The sequence below is a fragment of the Lagopus muta genome, chromosome 2 (assembly GCF_023343835.1).
Source record: "Lagopus muta isolate bLagMut1 chromosome 2, bLagMut1 primary, whole genome shotgun sequence".
Taxonomy (NCBI): Eukaryota; Metazoa; Chordata; class Aves; order Galliformes; family Phasianidae; genus Lagopus; species Lagopus muta.
The window spans coordinates 2,196,468-2,219,998 of record NC_064434.1 but is presented as its reverse complement, the minus strand read 5'-3'; the positions used below and the strand labels follow the sequence as shown (position 1 = coordinate 2,219,998).

Below are 23,531 nucleotides of genomic sequence, written 5' to 3'. Positions count from 1 at the left end.
GATGCTCAACATATACTCAATTTTCTGTGATTATCTGTGCCTCCCTCTGCCACTGAGATTCCTTGAGGTCTCTTCCAACACAGGCCATCCTGTGATTCTGTGATACTGTAATACTGTGGAGGCTGTCAGCTTGAAGAAACTCTCTAGTGGAAAACTTGGATATATTAACTGTGAGAGGACTGCTAACCCTTGTAGTGACGTAATGAAATATTACCTTAGGATTCTTCATGCATTTCCAGAAAACAGAAGATCAAATTCTATCTGACAAGATACTGGTGAAAATTGATTTGAAATCCTAATTAAAATTTTAATTATTTTCCATTGACTAAACTGAAATTGAGACTGTAAGAAGAGATAAAATATTCAGGAAAACAGACAGTCTGCAAAATATCAGAGAAAATCGAGGAGCCAACCTAATTAGAAAAGCAAAAACTGAAAGGGAATATGATTGCTGCCTACAAATATCAAAAAGGCATAGAAAATGCAAGCACTGGTTGAGTCACCAGGTGTTTTTGTCACCAGAAATAGTTATGTACACTGTATGATTAAAATTAGGGCAGAAATCTGTTCCTAAGCATTAAAACTGGAAAGATATGCAGCAGTCTCCCAGCTGAATGAAGGGTATACAATTTAACTTAATAGAAATCAAAACATTTTTGGAGGGGATATTGTGATAAGCTCCCCACAGTCTCAGGAAGACACCTCAGTGACCTAAAAGCTCCCTGTGTTCCTAAACAGGCAGCTGCTGGGTGATGGAAGAGGTAGAAAATGCAATCACAATAAATATCTTGCCATGGAAGCAGCCATTGTTCTGGGTGTTCCTAAGAAAATCAGCTCATGAAAAAAAATGAGAAAAGGGGAGAGAAGACAAGAGAAGAAAAATAAACGGGTAAAGAATGAGGATGGAAAAGTAAAATGAGAGGAATCGGTAAAATGTGAAGGCATGGAAGGGAAGTATGAGGAAAGGGGAGATCATCCAGATAAAAACACAGAGAATTGCCCGTGGGAGCCACAGTTCACTTCAGGCCATACCGTATCAGTTTCACTTTTAGCCCTGCCTCCTGGGTTTATTCTTGTAGTCTCATAGTGATGAACAGTCATTGCAGATCTAGCTAAACAGATCTGTTAACAAACCAGCATCCATCCTGGTAAGATTTACTTAGTGCTGGTAAGCATTTATTTCAGATGCATCTGTAAAGTAGGTAAGTAAGATCCGTAAGACTGTGGCATCTAATGAGCTGTGGCATGAAAACCTTGTCTGAAGTGCGTGAACACTTCAGAGACTGGACTTTTCCACTGCAATTGTTTTCTGCTGTACCCATATGCAATGTGTTCTCAGTTCACTGGAGTACGTCCAGTGCCTGCTTGGCCCAGATGGGCTGTTGTATTTTAAGTAGTAAGCTAGGCTGCTGCTGTTCACTGAAATATTGCTTGGCCCATTGAAAGGAAATAATAAATTCATCTTGTCAGTTCAATAGCACAGGACTACTTCTGGATATTCAGTGATTTAGGACCTACTTCCTGGAAACTAAAAAACAGACAAATTATTTATATATGTCACAAATCATGTCTTGCATTTGGTCAGCATTCAAGCTGCAAACAAAGAAGTCTATTTGCCTGATATTCAGGCAGCTGAAGGAAAAGTTAGTTGTACACAGGAAAAAAGTAAGCAGTATGTGAGTTTCTTGTAGGAATTTTTTATCTACAGATTGTTCTACCTGCACTGCAAACATGCATGCATTGCTACTACTGCTATGAGCTTTGTGTTATGGAGTTCACTTGAGATTGCTTTACCATTTGTGTGCTGTACAAGATTTAGTGGAGAAAGAAGTACTTAACCTTCTCAGTGGGTGGGCACAATGAAGGGGCAGAGATGGGAAAGGCCCTTTTGCTGAAACAGAAAGCAAGTAAATTTGCTTGTAAGCCATCACCCCAGTGATATAGCCTTTCCCTCTAGCAAACTGGGGCATATGGGACCTTTGCAGGAGTAGCACAGCATTGTACTGAGATGAACTGTAACTATGAAGGACCAAATGTAAATGGAAAGGAGCATTTATAAAGGTGAAATGAGTTGTTTTCAGCAAACGTCAAAATGCAAATCAGACCCGATGGTGGAATAGAAGCCTTGAAACTTAAAAACACAGAAAACAGGTAAAAAAAAATCTGATTGGGAATCCAAATTTCTTCAGCCACAAGGCAGAGATTGTAATGAAGGCAAACGGACAAATGCATGTACTGTTGAAGCTAAATTACCTGAATTCATAACATCTATAGGCTCGTTAACTTTCAATAGCAGTGTTATTTGCTATTATTCCTCACAGGAAAACACTCACATACAAACTGATGGACCTAAGCTGATCTTATCAACAGTTAAAGCAATGCACCATGTTTGAGCATAAACATAGAAAAGCATCTTGCACATGTCTAGAAAAGGCTGTCTTCACTGAGACATTTGTCAGTGAAGAAAGGAATTGATAGAGAAAATTTGTATTACTTTCATGAAAGGGTGAATATGATGAAGGAAATCAGCATTACAGAAATTGTGTAGTTTCAAAGCTGATCAGGACTTTTCTCCAGAGCTGAAAATCCACTTACATTTCACCTCAACTGATTGAGGAACATTGAAGGAGTTGCCAGAGGCTGTTCTGAAGACTGTTTTGCACATAATGTGATTGTCAGATAAACGGGAATTCAGAAGAATCCATAACTTTCTTGTCTCTCTGACTCTTAGACGTGTGATTTCTCATGAACACCTTTTATAAACATCATAGAATCATAGAATCATAGAATCATAGGATGGCCTGGGTTGAAAAGGACCACAGCGCTCATCCAGTTCCAACTACCTGCTATGTGCAGGTTTCCAACCAGCAGACCAGGCTGCCCAGAGCCACATCCAGCCTGGCCTTAAATGCCTCCAGAGATGAGGCATCCACAACCTAAATCTCAATCAACAAAGTATCTCAAACTTAAAGTTTTATTCTGTTTCTCATTGCTCCTTGTGAATAATAATAATAATAGTAATAATAATAATAATAATAATAATAATAATAATAATAATAAAGCTTTAAAGAGCATGTAAATCATCCACCTTCCTGCATTCATCCCTTTTTTATCACAGGAGCAACTCAAACGGGCCCATTTGTAAGGGAGCAGGAACACTTATATCTCTTGTGGACAGCTTTCCTGTAGCAGTAGGATACTCCTCAACCAATAGCTTCTGCTTATTATTTTAGTCCTTCTTCACAGTGCTTCTGTAGTATAAGCAGAACCTAAAACAGCAGAGTCAATGACAGTGATACGGATCCAGTGAAGGCAAAGCTACTGTTGTTATCTAAGAAATCAGAAAAAAACCTTCAATGCCACTTTCCCCTTTGAAGTGAATGAAGCTACATTCGTGTCTGGGGACAAAGCTCACTTGTGGAGGTGAGCTTTCGGCTTGAGATGGAACGTGTGTCAAGAGCAGGACTCAGTGATCCTAGTTGGGTCCCTTCCAACTCAGGATGTTCTATTCCGTTCCACCGTGCTGATTCAAAACATTGCAAAAGTTAATGTTTAATGAAGTAACTCTACTGTGACACCACAGAAATGGGATAAATGTTAATATTCTTGAAGAGCCTTATTCAACTATTTGGAAGGCTGACATGCTCTCAAGACACAGTCTATAAATCCATCCAATCAGAAGAGGAATATTTGTAGTTCAGACTTCAGTGGAATGAACTCAGGGTTGTAAATGATGCCAGGCTGTTCAGCAGACTAGTGGAATGAACTCAGGGTTGTAAATGATACCAGGCTGTTCAGCAGACTAGTGGAATGAACTCAGGGTTGTAAGTGATGCCAGGCTGTTCAGCAGACTAGTGGAATGAACTCAGGGTTGTAAATGATACCAGGCTGTTCAGCAGACTAGTGGAATGAACTCATGGTTGTAAGTGATGCCAGGCTGTTCAGCAGACTATGTTGGATCTCTTCTAGGAAATGTCCCAAATCTGAGTAATGCCTAATTAGCCATCAAACATGATCAAAAGGGCCCAAATTATCTATTTAGCCTGTCTGAAATATTTTCTTTTCAGGTGAAATCAATTCTCTTGGAAGTTCCTATTTCTATTCTCTGTATTTCTGAAAGAGAAGCACTATTGGATAGATCCGACACTGAAATCTATGGTTTATATCTGTTCAGATGAATGCCACTGTTGATGATGTCTGAGGGTATTCTTTTGGAATGTTTCTCATTCTTTACGTAATGATATCACTCAGACTACTCCCTTATCTCTTGTTTTGAATTGTTTGGAAGACAAAGTCTTTTCACATATTTATATAAAGGCTGTGATATCTTACCAATACCATATCTTTACATAGGGCATACAAGTAGGAATCTATTTTAAGAATACATGGTACAACACACACACCAGTTAGTTGACAGATCCAAATGTGCCATAATGCTCATCATGGAGCACCCTCAATTCTTCCATTCTATTTAAGTAGTCATGATTGAGCTGAAGCTAATAGGGGGATACAAGGGAATTTTTTAGATGCTGAAGACTATCTGCTCCAGGACATGTACAATTTGATTGCACTCTGCAGCAGTGAGATGGTTATGTAATGAGTTCTGGACTTTGAAATGAGGTTTTGTAGGTGGCTGCTTCCCGTCAGCCGTCAAGTTTATATCAGAAACAAGGCAACCAAAGACAAAGATGGGAATGACAGAGACAGCCATCAGCACTGTCATCAGCACTACTTCCTCCTACAGACAAAGTTTCCACTTTGATGTAAGGCTGCAAGATCAGGATCCATTTACTGAACACAATCAATGAAACAGATATTGGAGTATGTGACTATTGGAATGCTCTATCTTCATGTCCCTAATTGTATGTAATTGACTTGTGAGTGCCATATATATGTGTTGGCTGGACATCAGCTCACCTCACTGGGAAAGCCATTGAATTTCCCTTTCTTCTCACACATAGCCAAAAGCAAAAGAATAAGGTCATGGGGAAAGCTGTATACATTCTATGAAGATGTCAACATGAAGTTTGCAAAATAAATTTGTAAATATTTTATATTCCAGGTACACTGTTACATCAGTTTTCTGACATGCGTGTGCTAGAGCACAGCTTTTGTTTGCACTCTCAAATAACAGATCCCTGCTCCATCCACTGCACAGGTTGCAATGGACTACAATTGAGCAAACAAGAATGTATTTTTCAAGTCATTATAATTCTTACCTGAAAAGCCCAGGCTTATCTATCCTGAGTCAACTTTCTAGGAGTTCAATGCCTAAGCCTAAACTACTTGATACAGTCTCTCATTGTAAACAGTGAAGAGAAATGTATACCTATAAAGCATTATGCATCATTTCCTAAGAGCTGATAAAAAGTGATGAGGTTTACCATTTTCTTAAGATGCACATAATTTCCTGTTAACCACTAAGGCAGTGAAGCTTGATTAACTTTGGCATGCATTAATAGTTTTACAGTATTTATAGCCTGTGTGTTTATGTACCTACATTAAATTGTAGATATAGAGCAAAAATCTCAGAAAATCCTGCTTAAATGAATTTGATCCACATAAAATGTTTAATACCTATTGAAAGGTACTTTTCCAAACAATATTTCAACTAGGATTCTCTGCATCCCTGAAAGAACTTAACATAAGGATTGCACACATATATATTCACTTGGAAGAACACAATGCACTGAAAAATTAGAGATATTCATGGTTGAACCATGGTTTAAAAACAAAAGCAAACAAAAACACACATTATTTGTGATTTTGTTCTTGTTTAATTACTTCCTGTGCAAATGAAGGGGCTCAGAGCTCCTTACAGTCATGCAGTGCTGGCTGTCTTATCCTGTGGCACAGCAAGAACGATCAGTATCTCTTTAACAAAGCTCTGCTTCCTTTCTTTGAGCTTTTCAAATGATATACAGTCACTACGAAGGAAAAATGTGCATACGCTCACTGCAGCTTTGCCACAAAAAAGTGTGATTCCATGATAGACTGCTACATTCTTCTTTATTCCCAAAGCTGCAGGCTCATCTTAAAGAAGAAAGGCCTGAGATAATCTTAAATTTTGTCCAAACAGTGGCCTTTTTACTTAGAAAGCTGAATAGTGCCTGGAATTTTATATTAAGATTACCACGGCTCTGTCAAGAAAATGTAGTCCAGGTAGTAGAATGAGCAGGGCACCATTCCTAAAGCCTAACTGGGGTCAGTCACTTGGTTTGTTGAGCTGCAGGCTGCAAAGAATGTAAATTATCCTCTATTCTGGGAGATGTTTTCCTGAAATAAAGTCTCCTACCATGCAATTTTGGCCTAAATATGGAATGATCAGAGCCAGTAGTCAGTATCACATCAGTAAAACATTTTCCCCCCAAACAGAAAACATTTAAGGTTCAATACAAAGTTTGACAATCAGTGTGAATCTCAAGGATAAGTGACCACACTCTCATAATCTTAATGAAATTTAATTAGCTCTTTTATTCATGAGAAAGTTGATAAGCTGAGCTTTTTAAAACCATTTAAGAAATCTGGTGTCTGAATTATTTCTACTCGTCTGTGCCAAAGGAAATTCAAAAAGCAATGATTTAAGTTGAAAAAACACAGCTTGATGTTTTGACAGCTAGGAAGATTCTTTTTGCCTTTCTTTTGGAGAAACAGAATTGTTTTATTTTAGAGCAGCAGATCACAATGAGAACTCGTGTCCTCACCGAGTACACTTCATTCACCACGAAATAGAAACACAGTTCTCTTTTCCCAACTTATCCTGTTACCAAGAAGTAGGAGATCATTCATGTTTCCCATAAGATGAGAAAAGTTTGAACTGTTCAGATGAAAGCTACAGCCTGGAGAAGTAGATGGACTGCAGGAAACACAGCTGACTGTAGCTCTGTTTTGCAATACATGCAACAAATCAGGCTACATGAGATTTCCTTCTTGGCTACTTTCTTAGTTAAAAGTAAGAATACACAGAACGTATCTGTGGCTAAAGGAGTTGTTTTGCACTGCAAGCTGAGAAATATTTAAACCCGTATTTCATACACAGAAGTAGCCTGGGAAATAGAGGTGGCAATATTGGCCCGTACCGTTTCCTTCCCATAGTGGGTGTGACGGTTGGTTTGCCTGTCTCTCCTTTTTTTTTTTTGGCTGTATCACCCAGACCCACAGAACTAGGCAGCTCAGTTGAAGGCAAGCGCCCTTTATCAGGTCCTTGCAGCCTCCAGCTCTCCCGCAGTGCCTTCAGCCCTTGACACCAACATGAGGTTCAAGTTCTCGATCATCGCTCTTCTTCTGGAAGCGGTCTTCATCGTTCTGTTTGGGCTGTTTGTGGAGTATGGCGATGGGGACAGCTATTCGTATCCGTGTAAGTACTGCCGAGATTCACAGAAGTTAGAATTGCTTTCAACTAATCCTAACCAACACTTCTGAATAACTTAGGGGATCAACTAACGTAGCTTGAAAAGAAAAGCAGACCTTGGGGCAAAGAATCTTCTGAAGGGTGAAATCAGTAGACTTCAAAGACGAATTCAGGTTGTGCACATGCTGGAAATGATCCCTGGCCCACCGTGAGCCAGGCTACAGCTACAACTGCACAGTAATTTAGCATCTCAGACAATTGTACTGTAACATGCTGCTATATACATATGTAATGTTATATTGCTGTGTAACTATATAGTAGTTACACAATTGTACTGCAGCAGTAATAATACAGCTATTTCCTAAGAGCCTCTCCACCTACCTCTTCTCTGGCTGGCCTCCAAAACAACACAACGACAGCAAATGACATAACAACAGTGTCTGGGGAATCCTGGTAAAATTTAGTAAGCCAGAAGGATGTTTTCTAGGTCATGTATCCTTCAGATTCAGATTAAGGTCCATTGTCCCTACAAGAAAACAGAAAATTGCCTTCTCCTGAATGTCATACCTACTGGTACTAACTTGTCCTATACTTTCTTGGTATTCCTCTTGCCAAGTAAAATGAAGAAAGGTGTCTGAGATCCTTATGCTTATTGTAGCACTTAAACAGCCTTGAGTGGCCATTTACACTTCTGTGATAACTGTTACTGAACTTCAGGTGTTCCGAAGGGAGATATCTGTGCTATCTAAAATGCAAGCTATTAAATTAGGGATTGCCTAACGTCTTTCATTCTTTAAACAGGACAGAAAGTTTGGCTTGTTTCCCCTCTGTCTGCTTTCCTGCACAGGCAGTGTATGACTGTGCTGTAATCTGTGTGCTGTACCAAGTTGTTCACACTACAGAACCGCTAGCAAGATTCTGGCTCAGGTAGAGCAGCACTTTGACCTCCTCCTAGGCATAGCAAAAAACAGAGGTTGTTTGTGATAGGCAACACAGGTAGGAAAGGTGCTTTGGGAGGGAAGAGCACATACAGATACAAGTCAAGCCATGCCACGTGCCCTTTAGCCAGAGGACAGCTCTGGGCTGTTCAGTTTACTAGCACAGACGTAAACGAAGAGAACACCACCGACTTGATGTTGGACTTTATGATGCTGACCTGGAAGTATGTAAATCTAATCCTTGGCAAACAACTGGAAGGAAAGAAGAAGAATGTCCTAACACCTGTATTTTCACTTGTAGACCCTCTTCTTCTCAAACATCCCTATCAGCAAAGTGCATACCGGCAGTTTGCAGAAGCACCTGGCAGGCAGTTAATGGCAGAGTTGTGTAGGTGATTTGGGATATATCCTGAGTCAAGACTTTCCCTGAGTTCCCATACTGATAGCTTCAAACTTCCTTCCATGTTATCCCAAGGAGCCCTGAGTTGGTAACTTCACCTGTAGCTCACTAGTTACATCTTCCAGTTACATCTTGCACTCTCAAAATTGCAGGGCAGGGCCTGACTGTACGCCTTAAATATCTCAGCACCATAAATCCAAGATTTTTGGTGGTTTTGGACTCATTCATTAGAATGGTGAAAATAATCATTGACGACAATTGCAGTTTTGCACTAAGATAAGGGGGACCTAGCTGAAATTTTTCTCCAAACAAAGCTTTTCATTCTGTTTCTGGAGGAAGTTATTACAGGCAGAGTTACTTGGATGGTCAACTTTAGGTTTTATGCCACTAAAATGGGAAGACATGGGTTTGAGATGATTTCACAGGTACTCCTATGGAATTTCTTCAGTGCTGGCATTTAATGTATTGCCATAGACCCATGATTCATCTTGCTAAAAATATTCTGGATCCCTTCCCTTCAAGTTTGTAAGGTAACTGCTTTCAGTAAAACAAAGCTGCAGTTTAAGTATACACATAGCTGTTTAAGTGTATTTGCATTAAGACTCACTATCATGCATTGAACTTGTAGGGAAATTAGTATGTTGGTCTTCGGCAGCCTTGGCAGAATCACAGGCAGTTTCTTTGTTCAGGATCTGCTGGAGTATTTTTCCCAGTATTTCTCTTCCTGCCTCACAGAATGGAAGAACCACACTCTGTTAAACACAGCTAGTTACTGAAACAGATTATTTCAAAGTCCTTTGCTTTCTTCATCATTTCAAAACATTCTAGACCTACTGTTCTTTAGCAGAAGGTACAAAAGGTAGCTTGAGCACAAGGAATGAGCTAGATCAGTTGCAAGTCTTCACTCAGCTTGTGAAATGGATTACATGTCATATTTGGGACTGGGATAAGATTCCTTATAGTACATTTCAAGTGAGAGCTGAGCACAAAGAAACCCCATAGAAGGGTAGAGCAAAAATTAAGTTCCTCCATCAAGGTGTCTTTGAAACCTGTTCTTTTGCTCATGTGTAATGTCAGGTTACTTAGACATCTCCTACAGTAGGCAAGATTGAGTGAGATGCTAAATACATGAATCCTGCATAAGATGAATACCACATCTCTAGGCATCCTGTGCCAATTCTTCACCACTTTCACTGAAAGACTTCTTCTTTATATGCAATCCAAATCTACTCTCTTTAAATTTGAAGCCATTTCCCCTCATCCTATCCCACAGACCTTAATGGTTCCTCATAGAAAATCATTTCAAAAACAGAAGAAAAAAGTTTTACAGAGGCTCATACAGAGAAGCACCACCGCCTTACTTTAATAAGGTTCTTCTCCTAAACATTCCCTACCAATTTTCTCTGACATGAGGATACAGGCAAGTTAAGCTGTGTTTGCATCCCTGCATTCAAAAGGAAACTAAAAAAATTGCTGCTGGTAAAATTAGAAAGATTGTATTAGCATTGTTTGTACTGCCCTTACCATAGTTCCTTTGAAGGAACGAAATCATTTGAGCTCGAAGGCAGCTATTAACTTTCACTGAACACTGCAGTACAAGATATTCAAGAGTATCAAAAGTGTGGAAACCCAAACAGAAGAGCTGTTTCTATATCTCTTAAAATGAGCATTAGGTACAACACAAGAGCTTGAAAAGTAGTTCTGGGAACAGTAACAAGGAGGAAAATGGGGAGTTCCCAAAGGACTGCAGGAGCCTCAAAAATAATTTCAAATTATTGAAGTCAGGAAATAAATTTGAAAATGTTTGGCCTAAAAAAGAAGCTGAAGGGTTGGGGGTGTTTGAGAACCACCACATTTCTACAATAATGTTAGATGTGTGTAGACAACTGTAAAGAATGTTACTACTGGCATGCTTCCATTTCATTACTGAAGTACAAATATAACAGGGTTTATTAAGACTCTCCAGGAGCTTATTGCACTTCTGGGCCCTCTTTTGGCTAAACACAGAAACACATATAGCAAAACAATAGGAATGTCAAAAGCACCTGAATGTGGAATGTAACTTCAATCAAATATTGTAATAATCAGGTCAATGTCTCAAGTCTCTGTGTGTTTACATGTAAGAATCAGCAAAATAGAAATGGACAGAATGAGCTTTTCTCTGCTGGGCTTCTTACTAACAAAAAAAAAAAAAAAGAGAAAACAATTACTGGGATCAAATCTTGTGGATGTAGTGTTCATTAAATTGCACAAAATTCTTCAGACCAACCTTTTTTGAAATATAAAATATCCATGTTGTGGTGAAGCACTGGCACAGGTTGCCCAAGGAGGCTGTGGATGCCCCATCCCTGCAGGCATTCAAGGCCAGGCTGGATGTGGCTCTGGGCAGCCTGGGCTGCTGGTTGGCGACCTGCACACAGCAGGGTTTGGGACTGGATGAGCGCTGTGGGCCTTTGCAACCCAGGCCATTCTGTGATTCTATGATTCTATGGTGATAAATTTAGTTTATATTAAAACTAAGTTCTAAGAAGGACTAGATGGATCAACAACAATATTGCTTAGATGGATCAACAACAATATGGTTTAGTGCTAGTGGTGGCAATGGTGATGAGGAGACGGTTGGACTAGATGATCTTGTAGGTCGTTTCCAACCTTGTGATTCTATGATTCTATGATTCTATGCTGTTTGAAAGAAAAATCATATTTGAAGTAGGGCTAAGTTTATGCTACTTAGCAACATTAAGACATTTAGGGCCATATATAAACTGTTAAATTCAAAGTAGGCAGTTGAAGAACTCAATCTGTTCTACAACACTTTGTTAAGAATCACAAGCATACTTTTGCCCAGTGCCAACTAGTAGACTCTCAAAACAACCTCTTGCACATTTTTGAAGTTGGCCAGGATGTGATGGATGCAACAACCTTTATTTCAAAGGAAAGAAAAATTTTCTGCAAGGACATGAAGCTGTGAAGTTCCACGTGGCTTCAGGTCCAGATGAAAGCTATGGGCATATTAATGTTGTTCACATAGAGATCTAGTGTTCCTTGCATAATGATAAATTATAAAAACAACCAATTTTTTTTCCAAAAACTCAGCTAAAAGGCAGGTCAGAAAGGATGGAACACACTGATAACATAAGTGTAGAATCCTTTCAGTTTTCAGCTAAATCTTCCTTTATCCCTATATATTCTTCTCTCAAGTCACTGTCAGACATCTTCTTCTTTCAGACTTTAAGGACGTCCATGTGATGATATTTATTGGATTTGGTTTCCTGATGACCTTTCTGAAGAAATATGGATTCACCAGTGTTGGTATCAACATGCTCATTGCTGCCTTTGGTCTTCAGTGGGGCACTCTAATGCAAGGATTCTTGCACAGGGGTGAAAGAGGGAAAATTCAGGTTACCATTGAAAGGTACGTATGAAATTTTCCAGAAATGAAACTTCTATCCCTTAAAATATCAGAATAAAGATACAAAATCTGTGAGATTAGTTTTCCAAACTCATGAATTTCTGATGGAACACTGCTATCAATCTTTTTATCTTTCACCCAAATAGCAGCACCTGCTGCACTGGGTCAAGGGAATGCAGGATGAACTCTGAGCTGACAAGTTACATGTGGAACATAAGCCATGTAGAGAGACTGAATGGAATCTCTGGAGCTGTGCAAACAGGAGAATTCTCAGCAGTAGTGTGGCTCCCTCCTGCACCCAGCAGGCACAGAGGGATCTGTTCTTCCATGGCACACGGGGTCACAAAGGAAAGGCTTGAGCAATCTGTCAATCCACACATGAGGTTTTCTCCTGCTTAGGAGGGAATAATTGGTGCAAACACAGGGTTTGGAGCCCAACCTCAGAAGAAGGGACTTCACAAGTAATGCTTCTAGGTGCTTTTAATCTCTCCTCCATTGATCCATCTTGCTTCTAGCAGGGTCTCAGAGTGTTTCCATGTATGCAGTTCTGCTATCTAATAAAACTTGCAGAAAACTTTGAAAGAAACCTCATCCCAAATGGTTAGGGATAGACATCTTCAACCCACACCTCTTCCAAATTTTGACTGTGATCTCAGACAGCTGAGTAGGAGGCAATTTCCCCACATTTTCTCCTCAGCCTTCTATAAGATGCCCACACAACCCAACTAGGAAATTCTGATGTAACTTTTATCCACAAAAGAAGATTCTTTGTGACTTTGTTTGAAGATTTACTCTGTCACTTAATGACATAACAAATTTGAATACATCTTTATTTCAGCTCCCATTAAGCTGATTTTCTCTCTCATTTCTCGTTGGTTTGCTTGCATTTGTTTTCTCATCTTCAGCATGATAAATGCAGACTTCAGCACAGCAACTGCTTTGATTTCATTTGGAGCAGTCCTGGGGAAAACCAACCCTGTTCAAATGCTTCTCCTGACGTTTCTGGAGATCACAGTCTTTGCAGTCAATGAATATCTAGTTACGGAAATATTTAAGGTACAACTATTTACAAATAATTGTTTCCTGTTCTCACAATTTCCTGTTGTAACACATTTTCACTGTGTAATGTTTCCAGTCATGCAGGAAATCAAATCCTTATTTCTTTGTTGTGTAAATGTTGTGCTACTATTTCGGGTCCCTGATACAGGCTACAGATATTGGAGCCTCAATGACCATCCATGCCTTTGGAGCTTATTTTGGTTTGGCTGTAACACTCATTTTGTATCGTCCTGGCTTGAAAAACAAGCATGAAAATGAGGAATCTACCTATCACTCAGACATATTTGCCATGATTGGTAAGTAAAAGTAGCACAGCAAAGTAATACTGAGAGATTAAGAGTCTTCTACTCCTCTTTTATCCATGTTTTTATGATCACCAATTATTATGCTTCCCCACTACTGAATGTTAGAAACCACACGGGTGTTGAATTGGGTTTTCATCCATCTGCCCACCAGATCTATTCATAGGTCAATTTATAATTGAAAGCTATCTGCTCTATCAATAAATGACCAAAGATTTACATGCGAACTCCCTCACTAATGCATCCTGCTCTGGCATTTTCACAGTGATAGTGACCTCTAACTGTGTGGGGCACAGTGAGGGGTTGCAATATGTTAAAGTAAGATTTGTCAGAATGCATCAAAATCTCAACTTCCAGAGTCAAAAGCTTCTGCATTGACTGCTATTTCTTCCAGCATTTTCAGTTATTTTACATTTTCCTTGACCATCTTCCTCATTTCTTGTACTTAGTGCTGTTGTATTGGATCTTTCACAGTGAAACACCTCTTCTGACCAAATTGTTTTCATTTTGTTTTGACTTTTGCCCATACAGGTACCCTGTTCCTTTGGCTTTTTTGGCCCAGTTTTAACTCTGCAATTGCAGATTTAGGTGACAAGATTAAAATAATTATCAACACTTACTACGCCCTGGCAGCATGTGCTGTTACAACATTTGCCCTCTCCAGCCTGCTGGATCAAAGAGGCAAATTCAGTATGGTAAGAGTCCTACCACTACCTCTGCTAAATCAAGAAATCCCCTATAATACAGGTGATAGATTGGTTCCCAGTGTCCATGAGCTAGCTGAAGCCCCTGCACTGCAGACACAACCAGGGTTGTCATGCTTCAGAAAGCTGCAATGTCATATTGCACTCTGAGTCAACCCACTCTGCTTTATGTATGTGATTTGGTTCCCCAATGGGATCACTGCATCTGAAGAGAAGAATGCTCTTAGGTACTATCAGGATGGTTCCACTCTCTCACCTGTGGAACCTGCTGACATTGGTTCATTTAGAAGGACATTTGGGTCTTATTCAAAAGATGATCTTCCCTGAGTTTTCATTTTGAAATACCCAAAAGAGGTTGACTGGCTTAGAACTGCTTTGAACCAGCACCCTCAACTCATAACAGGGAACTGTTTTAAATTCCCAATTGTTTTTCATTGTAAAAATCCCTTACAAGTCATTCAGCCCCAAAACAAACCTCAGTTCCATGTCTAACAGCTTCATGGTTGCAGGTTCTCATTCAAAATGCCACCCTGGCAGGAGGAGTAGCAGTGGGTACCTGTGCTGACCTGACAATACACCCTTTTGTTGCCTTGTGCATTGGGAGCATTGCTGGGATCATCTCTGTCCTGGGGTTCCACTTCCTGACTGTAAGTATCCAGGACCTGCCTCTGCTCTCACTCACATACTGCTTCACCAACTTCACTGGAGCTTGCTTTCTTTAACAGAAAGAAACTGGCTGATAAACTGCAGAGAGTATATTCTCTTTTATTTTCAAATTATTATTTTGAAATGCATGTGATTAAAATATATTCTTATGAGATAACTTCAGTGGCTGAAAACATTGGGAACATCACTGACATTCCTTGTTCTGTAGTGCTATATTTATGATGGGAACTTGGACATCTGTGGCATTAGAGGTACTCAGTTGATTTTGAACTACATTTCCCCTCATTTCAGCCTGTTTTGGCATCCAAGCTGAAAATTCAAGACACATGTGGAGTCCATAATTTACACGGCTTACCTGGAATACTGGGAGGCATTGCTGGCATCATAGTAACTGCAGTACAACATGAAACTAAGTAAGTAATATTCAGAAAAGAGAAAGAAGTTTCCTTTACTGAAGATCTATTTTAATTTTTCACTCTCCTTGGATCTAATTATGATTTATTTTCAGAAAACCTACTGTAGGGAACTGCTTTCACAGGGGTTGAACTAGATAACTCCCAGAAGTCCCTTCCAACCCCTACAGTTCTGTGATTCTTTGAAATTCACCTTTGATTAGATTTCAGATCAGTGTTCTGAAACACTGAGCACTGGAATAAGCTGCCCGGGGAGGTGGTTGAGTTACTACCCCTGGATGTGTTTAAAAACTATTTGGATGTGGTGCTCAAGGACGTGATTTAGCAGAGGGTTGTTAGTTAGGGTAGGATGGTTGGGTTGTGGTTGGACTTGATGATCTTTAAGGTCTTTTCCAACCTGAGCAATTCTATGATTCTATGATTCTGATTTAAATGGGACTGTTGTTGGTATCCCGTCATTAACATGGTTTATATGCAAAGCTTGTTCCACATTCAAAGATCAGATAAAAATTTAAACAGTTGTCAAAAAAATAAATAAATCACCCTTCAGAAGTAGAAAAGTCATTCTCCTGCTTCTACAATCAAACCTCAGGCAACAGAAAGACTTACAAGAAAAACACCAATCAACAAAATGGTCCATTTCCATTCTCTTAAGAAGATCACAAGAAGATGGAATGGTAGTCTTTTTGATAAAGGGAAACATTTTATGAAGATTGAGAACATGTCAGTAACCTTTTCAAAGAACTTGTGTTAAACTATAATCCAAAACAAAACCAAAATACAGGCTGTCCCATATGGCTTCTGCAGTGGCCATGGCAATGAAAGGTTATTTTCCAACAAGTCGTTCTGTCCAGCAGAGAGCAAACATAAAGTTGTGAAACCAAACCTCACCCTGTACTTTCATAGTTTTCAGTGTTGACTTGTTTTTCTGTCTGTTTCAGGGGAGGTGTCCAACTTACCGCTGGCAAACAGGCTGCTGCCTTGGGCAGCACAATTGGAATTGCACTGCTTGGTGGAGCATTGACAGGTCAGTTCACGTACAGTTCAAGTACACAGTTCGTAACTGCACACAGCAGTTGAAATATATAGGATGTTAGAGATGTGCTTGTGGAGAATTTCAATCTATCAATAATTTCACAAGAAAACTAGGAAATGGAAAGACAGAAAAGAGTAAATCATGATAGCATGCTAGCAGAATCATGAATATGGGAAAGGCAGTTTCTCAACCAGTCTTCAAACAGCAGATAGATATCTTACTGAATCTTACCTTCAAAGGTACTGGTTTGTATACAAAAAGCACTATTGTTGCTCCAGTGGAAGTTCTGCTCTAGATTCAGAAACTTAAAATGCTGAACAGAAGCTAGTTTGAGATTAGCTCACGACCCATTAGGTGTCCCATGTTTTCATGTCATTCTGTTAATCCTATATAGATGTCTCATTCTATAGTAGGGTGACTGAGACATCCGTAGTGAACTGGTAGATACAACACAGGATTTACAGGAGAGCTGTGTCTGGCCCGTATCCATTGGGATCTCAACCATATTTCCCATCTTTTCTGCTTTGTATATGGAGAAGAGCAGGCTGAGACATTTTAGTGATTTCTTTTAATTTAATATTGTTAACTAAATCACTATAACATATTTCCTCCCAAAAGCTTGATAGTGGTGCCTTCCTTAGTCCCAGAGTTGTACTAAAGGACGTGATTTAGTGAGGAAATGTTGGTGATAGGTGGATGATTGGATTGGATGACCTTAGAGATCTTTTCCAACCTTGGCAATTCTATCATTCTATAATTCTATTCCAGGACATATCTGAAGAATGTATTTTTGGATATAGTTTTTTTCAACTTCTGAGGTCTTTTTATCTGCAGGTGCTATTCTAAAGCTGCCCATCTGGGGACAAGTATCTGACCAGAACTGCTTTGATGACTCCGCTTATTGGGAGGTAAGATACAAACCACTGTTAAAACAAAGGAACTATATTTTCATCATGTTAGAAGAGATACAACACATGGAGGTTTGGACATCAGTCAACTTCCAAACACGTTGCCCAGCCTTAGGCTGTGAATTTATCAAGGCAAACTACTAGATTTATTTTTGACCAGCCAACTAGTCATGCTTTGAATGAAAAGCAGAAATAGAGCCAAGAAAATGAGGCCTCAGTGGAGTTCTTTACATCTGCAGAGAGAAAATTGGAAAGGCAAAAGCCCAGCTTGAACTCAACCTGGTCACTGGAGTAAAAAGGAACCAGAAACTCTTTTACAAATATATCAATAGTAAGAGGAGGACCAAGAAGAATCTCACAGAATCACAGAATCATAGAATGGCTTGGATTGGAAGAGATCTCATGAAGCTCCAACTGCCTGCCACAGGCAGGGCCACCAACCTCCCCATTTCATAGCAGCCCAGGCTGCCCAGGGCCCCATCCAACCTGGCCTTGAACACCTCCAGGGATGGACGGGGCATCACAGCCTCTCTGGGCAGCTGTTCCAGCACCTCACCACTCTCACAGCACACAACTTCCCCCTGACATCCAACCTCAGTCTTCCCTTCCTCAACTTCAAACCATTTCCCCTTGTCCTGCAGTTATCCGCCTTTCGAAAAGTTGATTCCCCTCCTGTTTGTAGGCTCCCTTTAGGTGCTGAAGGCTGCACTGAGGTCACCCCGCAGCCTTTTTTTCTCCAGGCTGAACAAGCCCAGCTCCCTCAGCCAGTCTTTTAGTGGAGGTGCTCCAGTCCCATGATCATCTTTGTAGCCTCCTCTGGACCCTCTCCAACAGCTTTGTTTTTCTTGTTTTGTGGGCTCCAGACCTGGACACAGTACTGCAGATGGGGCCTCACATGAGCAGAGTAGAGAGGGACAATCACCTCCCTGTCCCTGCTGGCTACTCCTCTTCTGATGGAGCCTAGGATACCATTTGCTTTTCGAGCTTCAAGAGCACACTGCTGGCTCATGTCCAGTTTTTCATCCATCAGGACCCCCAAATCCTTGTACTGCAGGGCTGCTCTCAAGGACAACTCCTTCCAGTCTGTATAAATGCCTGGGATTCCTCTGGCCCAAGTGGAAAACCTTTCACTTTGCTGTGTTCAACTGCATTAGATTCACCCAGGCCCATCTTTCAACTCTGTTAAGGTCCCTCTGAATTGGTGTCCCTCCCTTCCACAAAGAAATCTCCAATCTTTACTGGATGAGGCTAGGAATGTGACCACTGAGGATAAGGAAAAGGCAGAGGTTCTGAATGCTTTCTTTACATCTGTTTTTAAAGGTCACACCAGTTATCCTCAGGGTACTCCACTCTCTGACCTGGTAGTCTTGGCTGGGGAGCAGACAAAACCTCCCACCATTCAGGAGGACAGTCAGAGACCTACTAGTCCAACTGGGCTGCCACAAGTCCATTGGGCCGGATGAGATTCACCCGACAGAGCTGAGGGAACTGGTGGAAGTGATAGCTGAGCTGATTTCCATCATCTATCAGCGCTCCTGGTGATAGATGGACCTGGGGTATTGATTGATGCCAGCAAAACATGAGCCAGAAGTGTGCCCAGGTGGCTAAGAAGGCCAATGGCATCTTGGCTTGCATCAGGAACAGGGCAGTGATTGTTCCTGTGTACTCAGCTCTGGTGAGGCTGCACCTCGAGTGCTGTGTCCAGTTTTGGGCCCCTCACTGCAAGAAAGATATTGAGACCCTGGAGCGGGTTCAAAGAAGGGCAAAAAGCTGGTGAGGGGTCTGGAGCACAGGCCATATGAGGAGAGGCTGAAGGAGTTGGGATTGTTTAGCCTCAAGAAGAGGAGGCTCAGGGGAGACCTCCCTGCTCTCTGTAACTTCCTGAAGGGAGGTTGTGGTGAGCTGGGGGTCGGCCTCTTCTCTCGTGTAACAGTGATAGAACTTGAGGGAATGGCTCCAAGCTGTGCCGGGGGAGATTCAGGCTGGACATTAGGAAATAGCACTGCTCCAAAAGAGTGGTCAGGTACTGGAATGGGCTGCCCAGGGAGGTGTGGAGTCACTGAGCCTGGAGGTGTTCAAGGAACGTTTGGACGTTGTGATGAGGGACAGGGTTTAGTGAGAACTATTGGCGATGGGTAGATGGTTGGACTGAGTGATAGTGTGGGTCTTTTCCAACCTTGGAGATTCTGTGATTCTATTGTATTTATATTCAGAGAATCATAGAATCGTGTAACAGTTTGGGTTGGAAGGGACCTTTAAGATCACCCAGTTTCAACCCCCTGCTATAGGCAGGGACACCTCCCTATAGTCCAGGTTGCTCACAGCCCCATCCAGCCTGGCTTTGAGGACATCAAAGGAGGAGACATCCACAGCCTCACTGAGTAACTTGTTCCAGTGTCTCACCACCCCCACAGTAAAGAATTTTGTCCTAATATCTAGTCTAAATCTACCCTCTTTCAGTTTGAAACCATTTCCCTTTCTCCTCTTGTCCTGAGAGTTCTCACTCTTCTTGTAGTTTAAACATAGTATAGGCATTCCTAGCTCAACAGTGCTGCTTTTCTATCAACTAGAATTTATTGCTAAGTGAGATTTAGAGCACTTCAGTGCATCATAGAATCATAGTGCTTAGTGCTTCTTGTTTGAATGATCTGACCATCAAAGTTATGGCTTAAAGCTCTGGCTCCTATCATTATTGATTTATGTATGAAGACACAGGCAATGAGGCTTAGAAGCAAGAATATCTGAAGTTGCCTTGCTAGGCTCCCTTACACTCAACAAAATGATAGCTCTAGAGTGCAGCTCATTTCAATCATTCCAGGTCTCTACTAGAGTTATGCTAATTAAGATTTAAAGAGTCTGCTTATTCCACACTGGTAACCATGGATGTTTAACTGCCTACCTCAAAGATAAAGATAAATCTATATCTTATATACAGTACACGTAAATAAAATGTTGTTAACTTACAAGGAATTGTTACTAATTTTTGAATGAATTAAACTCCAGTACAAACCAAACGACTTGTCTTTTAGTCATAGAATGCTTGCAGTTCAATGGGAAGTTGTGAAACAAAACATCAGTGGATGCCCCATCCCTGGAGGTGCTCAGGGCCAGCTGGATGGGGCCCTGGGCAGTCTGAGACAGTGCCTGATTTAGTGATGGCAACCCTGCCCACAGCAGAGAGCTGAAACTGGATGATTTTTGAGGTCTGTTCCAACCCAAGCCATTCCATGATTCTTTATCCTGTGACTGTGATTCTGCGATCAGTTGTGACACTCAGGAAAGAGGAAAAAAAAGAAAAAAGCAAAAATTGTTAATGGCAGTTCTGCAAGCTATTTGACATTGGGAAAGCAATAAGCGCTGGTTTTCAGCAAGGTCTGAATAATCTGAATAGCCCTGTTATATAAAAGTGATACAAACAGACAGGAGAATGAAAAGTTTAAATCAAGGATGAAGAACTAAATCACAGCCTGTGTTGACCGGCAGTAGTAATTAGTCTACTCACTTGAAGGTCCTTTAGCATCAGTAAATTCCTCACAATTAATAAATAGACACATAATATGTACAAACAGAATTACCTTCTCAGTATGCTTCAGTCTCCTGATATCTTTATCTCATCAAATGAACTGTTCTTTGATTTCCATGACAGGTTCCAGAAGAGGAGAAGCTGCATGAAATTAATTCCAACAACTATGATGAGCACAGCAGATTTGAAGCTATCATGTAGGAAAACATATATAAGTCCTTATGATGCTCTTTTCTGTTTCTAGTGCTAAAAACCAACTCCCCAGAATTTTTCTAACCACAAATATCTTCCAGAAGCAGCTGTAGGTAGCTGTAATTCTGTAATATTTTTTTTAAAGTTTGATTTTAGCATAAATTGTCATTATGTCAGGCTCAGGAGAACCAATTTGATTTTCCCAATGTTCATTCTTTTGGAATGAGGATTGCTAAAATCTATAAAGATTCTGTCTCCAACTTTCCCTCCATCAACCAAGCAGGTGAACTTATCGTAGAAGGAAATTTCCAAGTCAGGACTTTCCCCCGATGAACCCATGCTGACAAGGGCTTAGTTATCAGATTGCAGGGGGAGACTGTAATACAAAATAGCACAGATATTATTCCTATTCTGCTTGCGTATTTTTTCCTCAGAAAACTATAAAGATACTAGGTACAGCTAAATTCCTATCCAAGGATTCAGGAGCTTATTTATTCACATGAAACCATGAGTTAATTGCACTGAGAGCTGACTGCAAAGAAATGCCTCCATGAGGAATAGCTATTTACTATAAGGAAATCCCCCAGAATGGTCCCCTCAGGAGTTATGTTTTGCTCATTGAAACAAATGGAAAAAAAAATAAACTTTGTGCTTCTGTTGTCCAGTTCTCTCAATCTTACTATAGCAAACTGAGCACTCACCTGCTGTTTCCTGACCTCTGTTGTCAGGTGGGGGGTTACCTCTTCAGGCTCCCTCAAAAACTACAACAGAGAGATGGGCCCTTCTACATGGAAATTTATCCCACGTAACCCAGCTCTTGTTTTCTGGAAAGTCCTTGTTTCTTTTTGACAAAGAAGAGCCCTAGGAGCCTAGGTCAGCCTAGGAAACTGTGTAAGATGGTTTATAATGTTATCAAATATATATTTTGATGCAGTGAGGTGATAACTAGGATGAGTGTTCCCCTACACCCTGAAAACATCAAGATGATGGAAGAAGAACCAACGAACTTTCATTAGCATGGAGGAAGCAAAGCATAACATCAACAATATCGATAAACGTCACCTGTGTTGAACTTGATGTCACAGTTATGAGTGGGGGGATGTATCCTGCAGGGAAATTCATAGCCCATCACCCTTATCTGTAATGAACCCACGCTACTAAGCTCACTCACCACCTGCTGGCACTGCAGAAGCCAGAGTCTTAGTGGAAGGAACCAGAAGGGCTGAGCAGGCAAGGACAGTGGAATTTGGGGGTTTATTTACTTCTCCTAGTGCATTTCTGGAGACAAATCCAGTCCCACAGCATCCTTCCAATAGCCTGGCAAGTCCTGTGTATGCAGGGAAATTCTGTACATATTCTGAAATTCTGCACAGGTCTAACCCTTGACCATCTGTAAGTAAAAAAACCTCCGCATCACCATTTCTTTTCATAACCTAAGAGTCAGTATCATTCCTTGTTAATAATGCTGGCCATGCTTGTTTTGATGCAGCCCAGGATACGGTTGGCTTTCTGGGCTGCAAGGGCACATTGCTGGCTCATATCCAGCTTCTAAATGCCAATGCCCACCGGTCATTTTCAACAGGCTTTTCTCTATCTATTCATCCCAAAGCTTGTACGGTACTGGAGGTTGATGGGACCCAGGTGTAATCCTTGCACCTGGTACAGTTGAACCTCATGAGGTTCACCTGGGCCCACTGCTCAGCCTATCTAGATCTCTCTGGATGGCACCCCATCCTCTGTGGGTGCTGACTGCACCACACAGCTTGGTATCATCCACAAACTGCTGAAAGTACGCTCTATCTCACTGTTGATGTCATTGATGAAGATATGGAGGAGCATTAGTCCCAGTACTGAACCCTGAAGGACAACACGTGCCTCTGATCTACAACAGGACAGTGAGCCACTGACTGTGCTTCAGCCGTCTTTCTTCAGTAACCATATCCCCCAGGCATGGCTTTCAACCAGGACATAATCCTACAGGCTCTTCTCTCTGTTATTCTTCTTGAAACTGTCAGATGACAAAAGTAAGTAACACAGCTCAAGTCTGAATTTCTTCCTCCTCCTCCCTCTAAAAGAAAGTTTGCTGTGGCTCTCTTGAGCTTAGAAACCCAAGTACCTTTGCTTTTCTGCAGTGGATGCACCACTCACTGAGCTACAGAACACACACCAAAACTGGATGTTGAGACTAAGAGGTTTCTGTCTATTCTAGGTCCTGCAGGTTTTGTCCCTTACTTGGCAGTCTTATCTCTTCCTTGGCTATCGACATCAAACTGGGCAAAGGCAGAGGGGTAGACAAAGAAGGAAAATTGGAGGGAGAACAAGAACCAGTGGATGTATCAAAAGTTGTAAATATAATTTTATGATGATAAGAAGTAGAGATCCTTGGGTTAAGTTGCCTGAGGAAAGTTTGGGGGTTATAAAGAAGATTGTTTTAAAGAACAGAGCATTTAAATGAAACAAATGACCCTTGCATCTCTTTGGCACACACACTTCTTTAGTGTCTCCAGTGTGTTTGACTGATTTCAATTTCAAAGTTCAAGGCAGAATTTGAGTTGCCCTTGCTACATTTATGCCACCAGATATCTCTACTAGTGTAAAACACTAATTGACAGATAACTCGTTAAACA

General features: G+C 40.8%; 1 protein-coding gene across 1 annotated transcript; it reads left to right on the top strand.

Annotated features, from left to right (window-relative positions):
* Positions 1 to 7,150: 7,150 nt before the first annotated feature.
* On the top strand, positions 7,151 to 23,426 carry RHAG (Rh associated glycoprotein). Its single transcript, XM_048935366.1, has 10 exons — positions 7,151 to 7,357; positions 11,918 to 12,104; positions 13,007 to 13,157; positions 13,309 to 13,456; positions 13,994 to 14,157; positions 14,676 to 14,813; positions 15,124 to 15,245; positions 16,187 to 16,272; positions 17,116 to 17,189; positions 20,836 to 23,426. The coding sequence occupies exons 1-10, from the start codon at positions 7,252 to 7,254 to the stop codon at positions 20,911 to 20,913; spliced, it is 1,254 nt and encodes a 417-aa protein (XP_048791323.1). The 5' UTR covers positions 7,151 to 7,251; the 3' UTR covers positions 20,914 to 23,426.
* Positions 23,427 to 23,531: the final 105 nt, after the last annotated feature.